The sequence below is a fragment of the Musca autumnalis genome, unplaced genomic scaffold (genome assembly GCF_047663935.1).
Source record: "Musca autumnalis isolate F117 unplaced genomic scaffold, ASM4766393v1 scaffold_1, whole genome shotgun sequence".
NCBI lineage: Eukaryota > Metazoa > Arthropoda > Insecta > Diptera > Muscidae > Musca > Musca autumnalis.
Genome location: NW_027411644.1, coordinates 42,939,289 through 42,959,521, shown reverse-complemented (window position 1 = coordinate 42,959,521; position 20,233 = coordinate 42,939,289). Strand labels below are relative to the sequence as shown.

General features: G+C 35.7%; 1 protein-coding gene across 1 annotated transcript in view; it reads right to left on the bottom strand.

Annotated features, from left to right (window-relative positions):
* Positions 1–731: 731 nt before the first annotated feature.
* dpr11 (defective proboscis extension response 11) overlaps positions 732–20,233 on the bottom strand; it is a 255,589-nt gene continuing 236,087 nt past the window's right edge. Inside the window, exon 7 of the mRNA XM_073973776.1 lies at positions 732–1,283. Within this exon, the coding sequence (XP_073829877.1) occupies positions 1,168–1,283 (116 nt within the window). The 3' untranslated portion in view covers positions 732–1,167. The remainder of the gene's footprint in view (positions 1,284–20,233) is intronic.

Here is a 20,233-nt window from a genome sequence, read left to right as displayed (position 1 = left end):
GGTCAGCCCGTACGAATATAGCCTTCTCATATTTGTTTTTTTTTTTCCTAAAAAAATTATGTCTTTGAAAAATATACATTACGATCTGTACGAGCATTTCGCTTCTTCTACAGACCCTGTATACTCATATTTTTAGCAATATTGTATGCAATTTGGCCGATTAAATTTTCGGAAAAAAACCATGAAGTTCACGATATGCTTGATTGTTTGATTTTCCATGGTTCAAATTAAGTTAGTCTGAAATGAAGAAATGCCCAACGAAATGCAGAAACGAATTTGAGGTTTAGGTGTAGTTTACATTCATTATATTTTTAACCACCCATTATATTTTTACTACAATTTATGAAATGCCTTTCAGTATTACTAAATAAGGAATATTTACAAAATATTAATTAATATTCATATACATATAACTGAAAAACTCATTTTAACATATACACCCTTATGTCTCATAAAACATACACATACATACATGTTTATGTTCAAATAACAACAAAATGTTGTAAGTTACTATAAATGATGACGAAAAGAAATCACATTATAACTCTTCCTCAGTAATGAACGTAATATTAAATAATTAAAAAAAGTGTTTTGATTAAAAATGTTTTTTTATTATTATTTATTTCTTTGTTTAATATGTATATCATATATATTTATATTAATAGTTTCATTTCATTATTGTTATTTGTTTTGTTTTATTTTTTAACATAATTTATCTCTTTCGTTCATTGTTTTCTTTTACGTTTTTTTGTATTCAATATTATTTAAAACATTATTTATGTAGTTAACTTAAAAATAATTTAGAGTATGTTTGTTTTAGGGGGTTTTTGGTTTTGTTTTTATTAAATTATATTTTTTTGTTTATCAATATTATTACTATTATTTTTGTCTTCGTACTAATTAAAGTGTTTGATTTATTTAATCATCGGTTGTGTTGGCAGATATTTATTTTATTTAAGTTCTTTTGTTGTTGTTGTTTTAATTTATTTCAATAAATTTTGTTCTGTTGTTGGTTTTTTTATTCTGATTTTGCAGCAGTTTTTTGTTGTTGTTTAATAAATTTATTTCATTTGATGTTTCATGTTTTGTGTAGTTTATGAATTTTGTGGTGCTGTTGTTGTTGTTTTTTGGTTTTGCTGATGTTGTTGATGTCTACATCTAAGCATGTCATGTCCTATGACCACCAATCATAATTACACTGAATATTAATACCAGACTACATGCCGAGTAGGTTTTTGTGGTAACGGGAGCTGATGAAGTGACTGCTGATGCCGAGGATTCACCTGAAAAAATATAGAGAAGAAAAAACATTTAATAACATGTGTTGTTATATCTGTTGTCACTTCGGAGAAATTTCTGGTAAATATATTTTCTTTTTTGTAAAAAATAAATTAAAACAAGTGAACCAAGGCTTTAGTCGGGTAGGGACCGACTATGTGATACCCTACACCACTACTCCCGTGCATAAGCTTTTCACTGGTAAATTTCAAAATATTAAAATTGGGATAGCTTAGTGCCTTTGCTCTGAATGTCTTCATTAATACAGGTCAATTTTGTTGAAACGCATTTAAGTACATCGTCAGTACAACTAAAACAAGTAAAAAGTCGTTAAGTTCGGCCGGGCCGTACTTTTTATACCCTCCACCATAAAATAGTCTTAATTAAAATGGAATAATAACACAATTTTAGGTGGAACAACTTTTCGACAATGGATAGACTCCTACTGCCTCCCACTTTTGCTTAAATTGCACTGTGAACACAAATGTTGGGGCAGAGATAATTCCTTTTGGAGATGAAAGCCCTTGGTGTGTGTATATTAAAAACCCCGAAGGACAGATGCGCCGTGAGTCGAACTTCCGCGTTATGGCGTGATGAAGTTTTTGCAAGAGACCCTGTAAGCCATCATGAATTAGCATTATATCTTTGTTTGTTGTTTTTGTAGAGAACTTAAGCAAAAGTGAGCAAAGATATAATGCTAATTCCTGATGGCCCACAGGTTCTCTAACAAAAATTTCATCACGCCATAACGCGGAAGTTCGACTCACGGCGGATCAGTCCTTCGGGGTTCATAATATACTCACCAAAGCCTTTTTCCCCAAGAGGAATTTTCTGTGCCCCAGACTTTCACCTCCATTTTGTTGCACATTGTTATCTAATCTAATCTAAAAAAATGTGTTCAGCTAGGTTAAAGGTACCACCTACGGGGTTATATCAAAGAGTCAACCTATCTTTAAATTTTTTGGCGAAAATTTTTATAGCTGCAGGGAACTTCAAGAGTCAAATTGAGGGTAGTTTCATCAAAACAATGTAGACCCTCAAACATGGACCCATGTTGACGAATTTTAGTGAAGAAATTTCGTGACCACTGAAAATTCCCGAAAATCGGGAGTTACAGTAACATGGGGGGATATGCCAAAACATGGACCTATGTATATTAACGAAATAGACAAAATTGTAGCTAAAATTCTCAAAATACCGATCATTACAGCTAGTTCGGTTAAAAATTGCAGCTAAAATTCTCAAAATACCGAAAATCGGGAGATAACGTTATATGGGGGCTATACCAAAACATGGACCTATGTTGACGATGTTTCGTGGAGATGTTTCATGACCACTGAGAACCTCAAATGTCAAATTACAGCTAGTTCGGTTAAAAATTGTAACTAAATTGCTCAAAATACCGAAAATCGGGAGGTACGGTTTAAAGGGGGCCATACCAAAACATGGACCTATGTTGACGATGTTTTGTGGAGATATTTCATGACCACTGAGAACCTCAAATGTCAAATTGCAGATAGTTCGGTTACAAATTGTGGCTATAATTCTCAAAATACCGAAAATCGGGAGGTACCGTTATATGGGGGCTATACCAAAACATGGACCTTTGTTGACGATGTTTGGTGGAGATATTTCATGACCACTGAGGACTTCAAATGGCAAATTACAGCTAGTTCGGTTAAAAATTGTAGCTAAAAATCTCAAAATACCGAAAATCGGGAGGTACCGATATATGGGGGCTACACCAAAACATGGACCTATGTTGACGATGTTTTGTGGAGATATTTCATGACCACTGAGAACCTCAAATGTCAAATTGCAGATAGTTTGGTTAAAAATTGTGGCTAAAATTCTCAAAATACCTCAAATCCGGAGGTACCGTTATATGGGGGCTATACCAAAGAGTGGACCGATATAGTCCATCTTCGAACTTGGCCTGCCTGTGGAAAAAGACCCTCGGGTGCGAAATTTCAGCACTCTATCTCAATTATTGCGGACGCTAGAGTGATTACAACAGCCGGACAGACGGACATGGCTAGATCGTCTTAGAATTTTATCCTGATCAAGAATATATATACTTTAAAGGGTCGCAAATGATTAGTTCGATGTGTTACAAACGGAATGACAAACTTAATATACCCTCCATACTATGGTGGAAGGTATAATAAAAAATGCAAAAGTGGGATGTACGCCAACCATCAATAGGCTTCTTTCTCTGTGAGACCCCCATCAACCCCAAAAATTTCTCGAGGATCCGATCAAAATTCCGTCCTGTATTGTGATTGCACAAAAAATGAAAAAAAGGATGCATTACCGACTATTGCGATATCTCTGTTGTTTGACCACCTATGACAACCTACTTCACATCGTTGTAAAGTTGATATTTCCTACTTTTCTTGCCAGGTTTTGTTTTTGATATACCTCTTACAGAAGAGAGATATTCGCTTTGAAATAAAACGTTGGCATTTTCTCCAAATAAGTTTTTTTTTCAAATTCCCAACCCTGAATAATATCCGACCATTACCAAAATCAATAGGCTTTTTCCTCTGTGCGACCCCCATTAACACCAAAAACTTCGTGACGATCCAATCAAAATTGCGACGTGTAGTGTGATTACAAAACCATTAAAAAATGGGATGTATTACGAACCTGCTTTACATCATTGTAAAGGTGGGATTTTCTACTTTCATAGTCAGACTTTACTTTTGGAAGGTCCTCAACCAAAGCTGTGATATTCGCCATTATTATTAAAATCGCAAAAATGAAAAATTGTGTTCTATTAGCGGCTATTGGGATATCTTCGTTATTTGACCACCTACGACAACATACGTTACATCGTTGCAAATGTGATATTTCTACTTTCGTTAGCAGGTTTTGCTTTTTATATACCCCTTATAGACGCTGAGATATTTGCTTTAAAATAAAACGTTGACTTTTTCTCCAAATAACTTTTTTGCTCATTCCGACCCCTAAATATTATCCGACCATCACCAAAATCAGTAGACTTCTTCCTCTGTAGAACCCCTAATAACCACCAAAATTTGGTAACGATCCGATCAAAATTTCGACCTATAGCGTGATTTCCAAAAAAATGGAAAAATGTTACGTATTACCGAAATTCTACTTTCATAGTCAGGCTTTTCTTTTGAAAAGTCCCCAACCAAAGCTGTGATATTCGTCATTATAATTAAAATAGCAAGAATGAAAATTTGGGTTTTATTTGCGACTATTGTAATATCTTCGTTGTTTGATCACCTACGAGAACTTACTTTACATCATTGGAAAGGTGATATTTTCTACTTTTATTGTCAGGTCTAGCTTTTGGTATACCCCATATAGAAGCTGAGATATTCGCTTTGGAAAAAAACGTTGTCTTTTTATGCACATAAGTTTTTTGCCCATTCCGACCCCTGAATATTGTCCGACCATCACCATATTGTCCCCTCCGGGACCCTCATCAACACCCAAAATTTCGTGACGATCCGATCAAAATTGCGACCTGTAGCGTGATTACAAGGTTTAGATGGACAGACGGACAGACGGACAGACGGACAGATGGACAGACGGACGGACACACATAGCCAGATCGACTCAGCTCGTCGAGACATTCATTTTGGTATATATATATATATATATATATATATATATATATATATATATATATATATATATATATATATATATATGTATGGGTCTACGACCATTATTTCGATGCGTTACAAACTTTTTGGGCAAAACCAACTTATAATACCCTCCCCACATAGCGGTGTAGGGTATAAAAATCCGTTTACGAAATTTTTATGATTCTCAGAATTAAAGAAAATTAGTGAGAAACAAATTTTATGTCAGTTAGGTTATCTCATGTGGCTCTAAAGTTTATTTTCAACTGTAGATCTACTTACAGTGACTTCAAAAAAATTCCCAAATTTCTGATAAATTCAAATTTTAAAATCATTTTATGTGTGAGCTTCTTTCAACGAGTCACTTTATTATTAAGATTTTATGTAATTTTATGTAGAAACTCATTACGCTATAATACAGGGATATGAGGTTGTAAAAAAGTCATAACACTAATGTATATTCTTTATAAGATTAGTAGGTCTATATAACTCTCATCTTTAGTACGCAGAAACCCCCTTACTTTTGTTTAAGAATTGAAAAAAAAATCATTTAATTTAATACAAATTAATTTATCGAAATACTTCCCTTGAATTCTACAACACTACAAATCTAAAAGCATCAAATCCATTTCACATTATTATCGAGCTATCTTCCTAAATTCACATAATTAATTTGAAACTATTTTCTCTTTTACAGCATTTTTTTCATTTCATTCAGTTTTTCATTAGAAAACAAACAGAAAATATTTTCAAAACATCTTTACATTCATTGTTGTTGCTGTTTGACTATTTTCAGTTAATTTTCTACAAAGAACCTATCCTGATTAGCATCAACTGTTTGTTCCGTTGGCAAAGTAATGCCTTTGAATAGTCAAATTGAAATGAAGCAATGAATGAATGACGGTCCAACTCAATGGAATGAATGCAAATCTATTGAGCGGAAAATAAATGCCATTGGTTTAAATCTAATTAAAATAGTATACAGTTCATTTACATTGTAATAAAATTAGTTTTTAAGATTTTTCTTTAATAAAGAACTTTTAAATTAATATTTAGTTTTCTGACGAAAAATGGGAATGAGTTCTATGGCAGTAAGCTCAGCAATGAGTTATGTGTCCGTAAAACTTAATTAGTTTGGCTTTCCACTAAGTTGCATGGGTCAAGAAGGACTGAAGGTAAACTGTATTGCCCCACTCATTTGAGTACCTTCTTCACAATAGTTCAACTTTTTATAAAAAGCAGTTTAAGAGTTATTCAAAGAACGTATTAAATTTCTAACGAAGGAAGTCGAGCAAGCCCACACCTTCTGATATAAGGGCCCAAAAGATTGGATAAACGTTAAGTTTAGAAAATGGTTATAACGGAAAACTCTTTCTGGCGTTTTCCTTGCAAAAGTTCCAAATGATCGTTTAAGTTCAGTTTTAACTCTGTTCGAGGATTAATGCAGTCCTGGTTACAATCATATAATTTTTTCGAGTGCACAAGCTCTAAAACAATCCTATAAGGCCCATGTAAAATGACTGGTGGACACGATAATTTCCGAAAGTAGTTGCTGATATAATTGAACTGAAAACAAATTTGGACTAAATTCAGTTTTGGGAAATGAAAAAATTAGTGGGTGCCAAATCCGGTGTATACGTTGGTTGAGGCATGACAACGCACTATGGTCGAACTTGTATGGGAAGAGCGGGAAAAAATGCTTCCTGTGCAGATATCAATACGAAATTTTCAGTAAAGATTAGTATAGCAACAAAAATAAAAAAGCAAAAAAAATCAAGATATTTCCAAATTTAGGTATAGCACCCATAGAACGGTACCCCCTTGATTTCTGGCATTTTGGGGGTCCTGACCACATCTTCCAATGCAATTGGCTAAAATTTGGCTATCGGTATTCCATAGTGTTAGAAAACCTTCTTGCAAAAAATGTTTGTAATGGGTCCAAGTTTTGATAGAGTCCCCATATAGTGGTACCGCCCGCCTGATTTCCGGAATTTTTAAGGTTTTATATACATTATTACTTTGAAATGACCGAAATGCCACTAAATCTTTCTTGGAGGCAGGCTAACTCCATAAAATTTAATTATACTGAAGAAATGACATTACAATACAATATAATGTTTTTCAATATTCGAATTAAGTTTGGTCAATATAGAGTTCATTTAGTTTCTTATTAATATTTTACTTTCACCTAACTTTTGCACTGAACTCACTTTGAAGTATAACCTGTTAAATTTTCTTTTTTGATGCTATTCTCAAAGAAGTAATCCATAACAAATTTATTTTAGAGAAATTTAAAATGTTAGGAGAAGGTAAGAACACATTTGGTACGAAAAATTAGACTTACATTTTTTAATTTTGGCCAATAGCAGCGACCACTGTGCAAGCGTTTTGTTTTGATATGCGAGCATGGTGCATAATCCATGATTGGTTTTTTTGACGAGCATAAGAAAGTTTATAAAAATCCTAGTGAAGCCTTCTTCTATCTATAAAGGATCACAAATATTATTCTATAAAATATTTCAAGATGTCTACTGATGACCTCTTGAGGTCTTTGTCTATTGAAAAGGTCAAAATATCTTCCGTCTATAGAATTTCTGTCTACAAAAGATGTTACGACGAAAAATAATTCAAGAGGTCTTCTGTTTAAAGAAACCTCAGGAAGTCGTTTGCCAATAGAATACCCCATAAGTTTTCTGTCCATCGATGATCTCAAGAGGTCTTCCGTCTATAGAAGATGCCTTCGATTTATGGAGGAAATCGAGAGGTTTACTGTCTACCACAAGAGACTTTCTGTGTTTAGAAGACCACAAGAGCTCTCTTGTATAAAAAAGCCTCAAAATGCTTCTGTAAATAGAAGACCTCAAGAGGTCTTCTGTATATTAAAGACTTCTTCTGTGTGTAGAAAGCCTAAAGAGGTCTTATGTGTATTCCAGACCTCAAGATGTTTTCTGTCCATAGATCACCTCACCGTCCATAGAAGACCTCAAGAGATGTTCCGGCTATAGAAGATCTCAAGAGGTATTGTCTCTATTTAAGACCTTAAGAGGTATTTGGTCTATAGGAGACCAAATGAGTTCTACTGACTATAGAGGACCTCCAAAGTCTTCCGTCTATAGAAGAACCGAAGAGGTGGTATGTCTGTAGATGACTTCAAGAGATCCTCCGTTCATTGAAAACTACTAGAAGTCTTCTGTGTGTAGAAGACACGAAGAGTTCTTCTGTTTATAAAAGACCTCAAGAGATCCTATTGATTTATGTCTATAGAAGACCCCAAGAGGTTTTCGTATATAGAAAACCTCAAGAGGTTTTCGTATATAGAAGACCTGAAGAGGTTAATACTACATAATACATACCTCAAAACGTCTTCTGCTTACAGAGGACCTCAACAGGTCGTCTGTCTACTGAAGACCTCATGATGAACAGGTCTGCCTAGCCTTAAGAATGCCTCAAGAGGTCCTTTGTCAACAGAATACTTTAAGACGCTTTCGATCTATAGATATTGAAGACTTCTATATATAGAAAGCCTAGGAGAGCCTTCTATATATAGAGGATCACAAGTATTATTCTATAGAAGATCTCAAGATCTCTATTGGTGACCTCTTGCGATCTCTGTCTATTGAATAGCTCAAAATGTCCTCTGTCTGTAGAATACGTCAACAGGTTTCCTGTCTATAAAAATCGTTACGATAAAGAAGAATTCAAAGCGTCTTCTTTAAATAGAAGACATCAAGGGGTCTTCTGTCTATAGCAGACATCAAGAGGTCTGCCGCATATAAAAGACCTCAAACGGTCTCCTGTGTATTGAAGACTACAATAGGTCATCTGTGTATAGACACCCTTAAGAGGTCTTCCGTCTATAGAAGGCCTCAAGATGCATTCTGTGTATAGACGACCTCAAGAGGTATTCTCTCCATTTAAGACCATAAGAGGTCTTCTGTCTATAGAAGATCACATGACTTCTACTGTCTATAGAAGACCTCAAAAGTCTTCCGTTTATAAAAGACTTCAAGAGTTCTTCCGTTCATTGAAAACTACTAGAAGTATTCTTTGTGTAGAAGACATGAAGAGGTCTTCTGTTTAAAAAAAGACCTCAAGAGATCTTTTTCTATACAGGACCTCAAGAGGTTAAGACCACAAGAGGTGTATATAGAAGACCTCAAAAGTTTTCTGTTTATAGAAGACCACAATAGCTTGTCTGTCCACAGAAAATCTTTCGAGCCCCTCTAATTATAGGATCTATAGAAGAATTCAAAATATTATTCCGTCTACAAAGGATATAATCTGCCTAGAGAACACCTATAGTGGTTTTCTTTCTATAGAACACTTCAAATTTCTTTTTTTATAAAAGACATCCACCGGTTTTCTGCCTATAGAAGACCTCGAAAAGCTTTCTGTCTTGAGACGACTCCAACAGGTCCTCTGCCTAAAGAAGACTTCAAGATGTTTTCGGCCTATAGGCAACAACTAGAGGTGTTTTGTCTTCAGAAAATTTCAAAAGATCTTCTCCCTATAGGAGACCTCAAGAGTTCTTCTGTCTATGGATACCTCAAGAGGTCGATTGTCAAGAGGTCCTCTGCCTATTTAAGACCTCAAAATGTCATATGTCTATATGATGACTCAAAAAGCCATCTGTCTATAGATATCTTCAAATGGTGTTTGTATATAGAAGTCCTCAAGATGTCTTCTGTGTATAGAAGAAGTCAATAGATCTTCTGGCTATAGAAGTTTTCGAAAGGTTTTCTGTATATTACCATTCCTATTTATTGCAATATCTCCAACAGACGTTTTTTAGCCTTTTTTCTCATTTAAATTCCAGAAGAAGCGTTAAATTTGTTTAAATTGTTCTACATTACGTTTTACATGCATACAATGTGTCATATTTATTTTTCTTTATGTTTCTACTGAAATTGATTGATTGTATAGGCATTATTAACAATATTCGACCAACAATATAACCATTAAATGTTTCCCCTTTTATATAAATAGAACAATTCAAAAATCAATTTATATTGAAACCCAATTATAGAAATGCTGGTATGTGTATGAGACCAGGGACGTACGCAGGATTTCATTTCGGGGGGGGCCCAACTTGACCAAAAATCATGAAAAATTCAAATGTTGTGTAGCGTTACGTAAAGCTATTTTAAGGGGTTATGACCACTTATAAGCATCAGAAAAGCCATTTTCATGCATTTTTTATAAGAAATCTATTAAACCTTGATTTACCTTCTAATTTATTTATTTATTTTTTTTTTGTTTTTTTGAAAAATATATTCTGCGCTGTTTTTACTAAAGCAGTTTGCGGTACCCACTGTAGTTTAAAAAAGAATAAATCGATCGGCATATATTTTTGTGGGATCATTACGAACCTAAATGGGTGCCACCGTGATGCAATGGTATGCACACCCGCCTTGCACGCAGAAGGTTGTGGGTTCGATTCCCCGGCCAACCAACCTCAGTATTTCAGCCATGTAAAACTTCTCTACAAGTCGTGTCTTCAGACACGCCGTTCAGACTCGGCGATAAACAGTAGGTCCCATATCATTGAGCTAATATGAATCGGGGTGCACTCATTGATATGAGAGAAGTCTCCCTTGTCCCTTCTGGGATGTTTGTGTGTCTTGTCCATTATCGAAACGGAATTAATTAAAATTAATTTTTAAAAATTTTGAACAGTTAAAATCATTACTTCGATTTTAACAAAAACAAGTGGGAAAAGCGGTAAGTTCGGTCGGGCCGAACTTTTTATACCCTCCACCACAAATTTCATCCATTTCGGTGTATTAATGTGGCCACAACCTTCAAAATACCGAAAATCGGAAGTTACCGTTCTATGGTGGCTATATGATGGCGCAGACCTATACTTACAAATTTCTTGGGAGGAAGTTTTGTACCCCCAACGAAGACTAAATACCAAATTTCAGCCATCTCGGTGTGATAATGAGGCCAAAACCTTCAAAATACCGAAAATCGGGAGATATCGTCCTATGGGGGTCTATATCAAAACGTGGACCTATATAAACATTTTATAGTCGAAATGTTTCTTAGCCTCTGGAAACACAAAATACAAAGTTGCAACCGATTCTGTTGTCAAATGGGACTAATACATTCAAAATATATCAAAATGACGCGTACTTTATATGGGGGCTATACCAAAACGTGGACCTATATAAACCAACTTTGGTAGGAATGTTTTTTGGCCTCAGGAGACACAAAATACCAAATTACAACCAATTCGGTGGTAAAATGGGACAAATATCTTAAAAATTCCTTAAAACGACGACGCGTCACGCGTCATTTTGTATGGGGGCTATACGAAAGCGTGGACCTACATAGCCCGCTTTCATATAATAGATTTTCCCAAAATTTCATCCACCTACGTCAATCCGTTCGGACGCTAGAGTGATTTCCACAGACGGACAGACGGACGGACATGGCTATATCGATGTAGAATTTCACGCTGATCAAGAATATATATAGATTGTGGGGTCTACAATGATTATTTCGAGTAGTTACAAACGTAGTGCAAACTTAATATACCCCCATCCTATGGTGGAGGGTATAAAAAAAACACTGTAAAAAATTGATATTTTTTCGGACTCCGTCAGCAGTTTTTTAAAGACTCTAATCGTTAAACACATGATTTATGTGTATAATAGTCCCACAAAAACATATAAAGACCGAAGCATCCGTTTTCGAGTTACAGTGGGTACCGCTTTCAAAAGTGCCACTTCGAGGAAAAGACGTTTTTAGTTTCTATGCTATATACAAAATACAATAAATGTTTCCCTTCGAAAGCTAATATCTCGGTAAATTTTTTTTCTATTCTACATGTACTTTAAAATAAGCAAAAAATGGATTTTTCGTATTTTATATAAAATATTGGTACAAAGTATATAAATTCAATAGAAATTATTCATAATATTTAGTATACAATTTTAAATATTTACAGAGTAGGATATTAAGAATTGAAATTGAATATTGGACCACGTTCGGTAAAGTCCCCATGTAAAATGTACGCCCCGTTTTCAGTGTATTGAAGTTTTTAATCATACAGGCGCACATTATAGTTTATCGCAGAATTTTACAACCACAAAGAATTACCGTTGTCTTTGCTATAGCAAGATTTTAACTATTTCGATGATCTTAGCCTAACTTTTAAGAATATCGGCTGCCGTTGTCGTTGATATGTTTCCAAATGAAAACATTAAGAAAAATTTAACAGTTTTGGGGATATGGTGCGAAATCTATACAAATTATGGAATTTTTAGATATATTATAAAATTTGAGGTAATAAATGTAGTTTTTCCAGTTCATTATTTGTCCAAATATTTTATTCTGACCCTTATCTACAAATTTGCTTCAGAGGCCAGAAAAAGATTTGCATTGGTTTCAGAGATATAGCCTCGAGTTACTTTAAAAAGTCGATATTTAACAATTTCTAGGTGGGGCCATAAAATCCAAGCTGGATCTGACTCAACAAAACGCAACTAGGGCTTTTGTACTTTGGGTCTATACTTTCAAAAAATCCTCACTTCAAATTGTGTACACAAGATTACCTTAAAAATGTCGCACAGTGTTATTTACCGGAAGAGATAGAGTCTGATTCCAGGATTATTTTTACTTTTAATATAATGTTAAAAAAATAAACGTTATATTTTTTTCTTAATTTTACGATTAGAAGTTTTTGGACTCGATGACAAACAATTTGATGGACTTAGTTCTATATAGTTTTGACAAATAACAATCGATCCTTATTGAACCCCACTTAATTGTTCGCTAATAATAAGCTAATAATTTTAGAAATGGATCTTATTTTGAGAGACACTCCTCTCGATAGTTACCGCGCCCATAAGCTAGTATTTAGAGCTTTGCCAGGAAGCATGAACTTGTCCACGAAAAATAGGATTTAGCTGTAAACAAGACTACAAAATGTCCAAAGGATCCTCGAGCAGTCTTTAAACTGCAGTTATGTTAGACTTGTATGAGAGATCTGAAGATGTTGTCCAAACATATTCTCTTGGAAGTTGATGTACTTTTGGAAGTAATTTTGCGAGTGGACCGAGATAGTCCAAATTAGGTTCGATTTTAGACCGAATCGGTTAGTCCCTTCGACCATTTTAGTGAAAATTTTTGTACTTTTATGGCGGAGGTACCGAAAGGACTTAAATTTAATTTGGACAAAACATTACGAGATCCATAACTTGGACCTAATCGGTTGATCCGTTCGAGAGTTATAATGAGTTCCAACCTGCCAGACAAACAGAGATACAGACGGACGGACGGTGGATGTACTTCCATCTTGTCTGAAACGAAAATCGTCCATACATATGTATGTGGAGACTAAAATCATTATTTGATGAGACCTATTTGTATCGTATTCTAGTGTATATAATCTCGTAACCTTAAAGTCTGAGGCTACAATTATACTTCGGTGATAAAAAGGAAAAAAATCAAATGACGCACAAAAATTAATTTGTCTTCATTATACTGTTTAGCAGCAAATTTGTCTAAAATAGAATAACAAAATTTTGGCGATGTCAGTAAAACAAATTTCTAATTGGCTTTCAAGATGTAGTCCACGAAGCACCAGACCTTCATACATTTTATCCAATAGACATTTCTTCATATACTTCCATTCCCACAATACTGAACTCGTTATTTTGTTGTTACACAATGAGTTTTAAGCCTCTAGAGCTCTATATAGTTCGAATATGACATAAACTTAGAGTATATTCATTATGGAATTCGAATTTGATATTGGAATGATATGACATGAAGAAGTAATTCAGATTGCATTGGAAGTTTCTCTCGAAAACAACATACAAACAAAAATTTTTTAAATATTATCTTACAAAACTTGTTCAGAAACTTAAGAAAATATAAGTTTTAATTTGAAATCTGCAAACATACAAACATTTTTATGAGAAAAAAATATAATAACTAGTTACAGTAGCTTAACAAATTTTGTTCGACCAAACCATTTCGGGGGGGGCCCGGGCCCCCTGTGCCCCCCCCCTGCGTACGTCCCTGTATGAGACTATCCATAGCCCTTAGCTCATCAACCATTTATTTCTAACTACCGGACTCACATGCATTCTGCTCGCCACATGTTTGCAATTTGATGATTGATTTTCCCGCCATTATATTTTATAATATCCTCTGCCCAATATATGTAATAAGGGCTCCAGTTACATTTCATATCCTTTCTCTGATAATTTAGAGATTGTCTCATACACAACATTTACTGTTCCATAATAACAATACAATCAAATAAATATTGTTTTGCGGTGCTTATTTTTCTTTTTTATTTTCGTACCCTTTGTTTTGCAAAAATACACATTGACAGGAAATGATTTTTAATACAATCGAAATTTGCACGCACACAAACACACATACACTCACACTGCAGTAATCAAAGAGAGAGCGAGAAAAAAATACTCACACAGAACAGAAAAATAATAATAAATTTTAAATTGAATATGTAAATAACGCCTTAGTACAAATGTATCATTCGGTATGCATTAATGTACAAATTAGGTCAACTTATTATGATTTTTACATGGCATAACATGTTGGAAAATACAAAACACGTACACGTCCATACATACATATGTATGTATAAATATGCGTACTATATATGTATTTTCTTTTCTATAATTGTAAAAGTAATGATGTTGGGGTTCGTGTTGGTGCATTGAACACCACAAAAAATATCCCAAGGGCATTTCAGGATGGAATAATAATAACAATAAACTCAGGTATTATAGTTTGTGACGCATAATATTGATCAAAATAAGGATACAAAACAACAGCAGTATACATTTTTATGGTGAGTATTGCAGCGTCCTAGTGAGACATGTTTTTCAAATTATTTTAACTTTAATATTTAAATTAAGCCAATTAATTAATGGTTACTCAAATTAAAGAGCAATAGTGTGTTTAATTTTTTTAACATGTGAACATTTTTCATACTTGTATGTATACTCACTCAATAACGCGTAAAACTAAATTTTACTGGCAAAAAACCCAATTGCCATTTCTAATATATTGATTCCATTAAATATGAATCAAATCCAAGGTCAGAATGACGTATATTGGTCCCTCCTTCACATTAGAGGCACATTTTTGGACGCATCAAAGTTTGTATACCATCGTTAGCCCCATGGATCCTAAGCCATAAAAATGTTCAGTATAGGTTCATATTTTGGTATAGCCACCATATAACGGCACCCATAAATGAGATTTCCAGTGGTCAAAAAACTTCTCCATAAAAAATTTTCAGTATAGCTCCATGTTTAGAAAATATCACCTTTCTAACGATGTAACGTAAGTTGTCGTGGGTATTCAAAGAACGAATATATCACAATAGTCGCCCTCTTTCCCTAAAGGAAAGCCCGTCAATCAATGAGGAAAATATCACCTTTATTATAATGCAAAATATGTTGGCGCACAACCCACTTTCCCATTTTTTTTACTTGAATTGTACTGACGAGAAATCAGAAAATCCCCTTGAGAGTTATCTTGCGGATTTGCTGTTTTATTTAGGTTTCTTTTTTTCAGGGTTTCTTGGAGCTCTTCGGCCATAATCTCATGAAGTAAGAACTTGCTATTGCAATTGTACCATCGTAAAGGGGACAGCTAGGACAATCTACTGAAAAATTCAAAACGATTCGTGAGGACTCTTAAATTTCACTTCTCCGAATTTTGTATCGTACGTACCCGAAGGTGTGGACCGATATAGTCTTACCCGATCTATCGATCGGTTTCTCACTTCGCCAGTTATTGTTCACACAAGTCTTCGAACAAATTTTGAACTTGGGGTCTAAAACTATTATTTCGATGAGACACATCTTTGGTCGTATTTTGTATGTATCCGCTTTACTGTAAATCCTGAGATATAAAATAGGTGGCGACAACTGGACAACTGAACTGAAAATTTCTCTGTCATGATAGAGAAAATTTTTTAGCATGGGAGGAAATTGTAGTTCTCTACACAAAACCCATTATATATTAGGCAGTAGGCCCGTTATCTAGCAGACACATTATTGCAATTTTCATCGAGGGAAAGGTCAGTAGTTATTTTCCCATATGTAGGCTACTTTGCCGGTATATGCCCTCCAGGAATTAAAATATAGACCAAAAATAAAATTTGTATATTTTTCATACGAAAGTAATGGTCTATGTCACCCGCTAAATAATATCAGATCATCATCCAAAATTGTAAGCATCTTCCTTTACCTAATCTCTTACCTCGTACAAAATTTCATGACTATTGAGATATAATTGCGACCTCTAGCGTGTTTATGATTACAGTACAAACAAAAAACTGGATATATTAGGCTGTAACTCTGTTATCTCTGTTATCTTGGGGGACGTAGGGGATGGAAGATGCCAAGGAACGGTGCTGACCGGTTTTAACATGGCAAAGCCCAGGATTTATCTTGGTTTCTCTTTCATCTCAAGTGGACACTGACCTCCCCGTGGTGTCACCTGGGGAACTGCCTTTAACACCCGTTAAAGGTAGTGAGTTAACATGTGCCGCGCGTTCACCTATAAGAACGTTAAAAACTTGGGTTTGGGCGTCGGGTTAGTAACCCTCCCCTAGAAAAAACAGCCTACTATGAACAAGTAAAAAGTCGTTAAGTTCGACCGGGCCGAACTTTTTATATCCTCCACCATAAAATAGTCTTAATTAAAATGGAATAATTAGGGTCCACATTTTTAGGTGGAACAACTTTTCGACAATGGATAGACTCCTACTGCCTCCCAATATTGCTTAAATTACACTATGAACACAAATGTTGGGGCAGAGATAAAAACCCTGAACGACAGATGCGCCGTGATTCGAACTTCCGCGTTATGGCGTGATGAAGTTTTTGCAAGAGACCCTGTAAGCCATCATGAATTAGCATTATATCTTTGTTTGTTGTATTTTGTAGAGCACTTAAGCAACAGTGAAAAAAGACAGGGTCTCTAACAAAAATTTCATCACGCCATAACGCGGAAGTTCGACTCACGGCGCATCTGTCCTTCGGGGTTTATAATATACTCAACAAGGCCTTTCTTCCCCAAGAGGAATTTTCCGTGCCCCAGACTTTCACCTCAAGTTTATTGCACAGTGTTATCTAATCTAAAAAAATGGGTTCAGCTAGGTGAAAGGTACCACCTACGGGGCTATATCAAAGAGTCAACCGATCTTTAAATTTTTTGGCGAAAAAGTTTTATAGTTGCAGGGAACTTCAAGAGTCAAATTGAGGGTAGTTTCATCAAAACAATGTAGACCCTCAAAATTGGACCCATGTTGACGAATTTTAGTGAAGAAATTTCGTGACCACTGAAAATTCCCGAAAATCGGGAGGTACAGTTATATGGGGGGATATACCAAAACATGGACCTATTTTTTATTTTTGAATAGACAAAATTGTAGCTAAAATTCTCAAAATACCGATCATTACAGCTAGTTCGGTTAAAAATTGCAGCTAAAATTCTCAAAATACCGAAAATCGGGAGATACCGTTATATGGGGGCTATTCCAAAACATGGACTTATATTGACGATGTTCCGTTGAAGATGTTTTATGACCACTGAGAACTTCAAATGTCAAATTACAGCTATTTCGGTTAAAAACTATAGCTAAAATTCTCAAAATACCGAAAATCGGGAGGTACCGCTATATGGGGGCTATACCAAAACATCGACGTATGTTGACGATGTTTCGTGGAGATGTTTCATGACCACTGAGAACCTCAAATGTCAAATTACAGCTAGTTCGGTTAAAAATTTTAACTAAAATGCTCAAAGTACCGAAAATCGGGAGGTACGGTTATAAGGGGGCCATACCAAAACATGGACCTATGTTGACGATGTTTGGTGGAGATATTTCATGACCACTGAGAACCTCAAATGGCAAATTACAGCTAGCTCGGTTAAAAATTGTAGCTAAAATTCTCAAAATACCGAAAATCGGGAGGTACCGATATATGGGGGCTATACCAAAATATGGACCTATTTTGACGATGTTTGGTGGAGATATTTCATGACCACTGAGAACCTCAAATGTTAAATTACAGCTAGCTCGGTTAAAAATTGTAGCTAAAATTCTCAAAATACCGAAAATCGGGAGGTACCGATATATGGGGGCTATACCAAAATATGGACCTATTTTGACGATGTTTGGTGGAGATATTTCATGACCACTGAGAACCTCAAATGTCAACTTGCACATAGTTCGGTTACAAATTGTGGCTATAATTCTCAAAATACCGAAAATCGGGAGGTACCGTTATATGGGGCTATACCAAAACATGGACCTATGTTGACGATGTTTGGTGGAGATATTTCATGACCACTGAGAACCTCAAATGGCAAATTACAGCTAGCTCGGTTAAAAATTGTAGCTAAAATTCTCAAAATACCGAAAATCGGGAGGTACCGATATATGGGGGCTATACCAAAATATGGACCTATTTTGACGATGTTTGGTGGAGATATTTCATGACCACTGAGAACCTCAAATGTTAAATTGCAGATAGTTCGGTTAAAAATTGTGGCTAAAATTCTCAAAATACCGAAAATCGGGAGGTACCGTTATATGGGGACTATACCAAAACATGGACCTATGCCCATATCCTTTGGGATATAAGTTTGTTGATCACTAGGAACCCTAAGTGCCAAATTATAGCTAGCTCGGTCTGCAAATGTGGCGAATAACGTCAAAATACCTCAAATCCGGAGGTATCGTTATATGGGGGCTATACCAAAGAGTGGACCGATATAGCCCATCTTCCAACTTGACCTGCATATGGAAAAAAGACCCTCGGGTGCAAAATTTCAGCACTCTATCTCAATTATTGCGGACGCTAGAGTGATTACAACAGACGGACAGACGGACATGGCTAGATCGTCTTAGAATTTTATCCTGATCAAGAATATATATACTTTGTAGGGTCGAAAATGATTAGTTCGATGTGTTACAAACGGAATGACAAACTTAATATACCCTCCATACTATGGTGGAGGGTATAAAAACGAAAGAAAACCCCTCTAAACAAACAAACCCGCAAACGTTTTAAGGACCATGATCTGCGAATCTGCACCTGGAATGTTCGCACTCTTTATAGAGAAGGTGCAGTCTTCGCATTGGCAGACGTACTTGAAAAGTACAAGGCCGATATTACTGCCATACAGGAAATACGATGGATTGGGAAAGGAGTCACAACAACACCTAAAGGTGACGCACTGTATCATAGCTGCCATGACGTAAAGCATGAGTTTGGTTGCGGATTCGTAGTTAGTCGGAGGCTAAAACATCTGGTATCAAGCTTCACCCCAGTGAATGAAAGACTTGCTGCAATTCGAATAAAAGCTAAATTCTTCAACATCTGCTTTATTTGCGCTCATGCTCCCACTGAAGAAAAGGACGAACAGAGCAAAGATATATTTTACGAGCGCTTAGAAGAAACATATGACCGTTGCCCTGCCCATGACATTAAAATCATTCTAGGCGATTTTAATGCCAAAATTGGAAAGGAGAATATCTATGGCCCAACAGTCGGGAAATTCAGTCTCCACAGTGAAACATCTGACAATGGTGTGAGGCTGATAGACTTTGCAACTGCAAAAAACATGGTAGTTAGCAGTACCAGATTTAATCATCTAGATATTCATAAGGGCGCCTGGCTGTCTCCAGATCAGAAAACAAGAAATCAAATTGATCATGTTGTGATAGATGGAAGACATTCATCGAGCGTGTTGGATGTACGATCGTTCCGAGGCCCAAACAAAGTACGAACAGAAACAACACGAAAGTTAGACATCTGTAAGCTGCAATCACAACAGATAGCCACATCATATTCCACTCAACTAGCCCAATTGCTTAATCAAAGCACTCCTCATCCCGATAACGCGTAGCGCACGAGAGAGATACACGGAGAAAAGGAGAGAGGAGAAACGTCTTTTCCGCTGGAAAAAAAGAGAGATGGAAAAGCGGAAGTGTGAAAAAATCGAGATGTACAGGAGCCAGAATGAAGTCCGAAAATTCTACCAAAGAGTCAAGCATCAAACTGATGGCTTTGGTACAGGCACATCCTCCTGTAGAGACCAGCAAGGTAATTTGGTAACTGAAAGAAATTTTGTTTCAAAACTGTTAGTTTCCAATAGCAGCGAAGACGACGAAGATACCACAGTCCCAATCCCAGAAGATGGTATTGAATGTATACCGCCCAGCCAAGATGAGGTAAAGACAGCAATAAATCGGCTGAAGAATAATAAGGCAGCAGGAGCCGATGGCTTGCGAGCCGAGCTGTTCAAAACCGGAGGCGACACGCTGATTA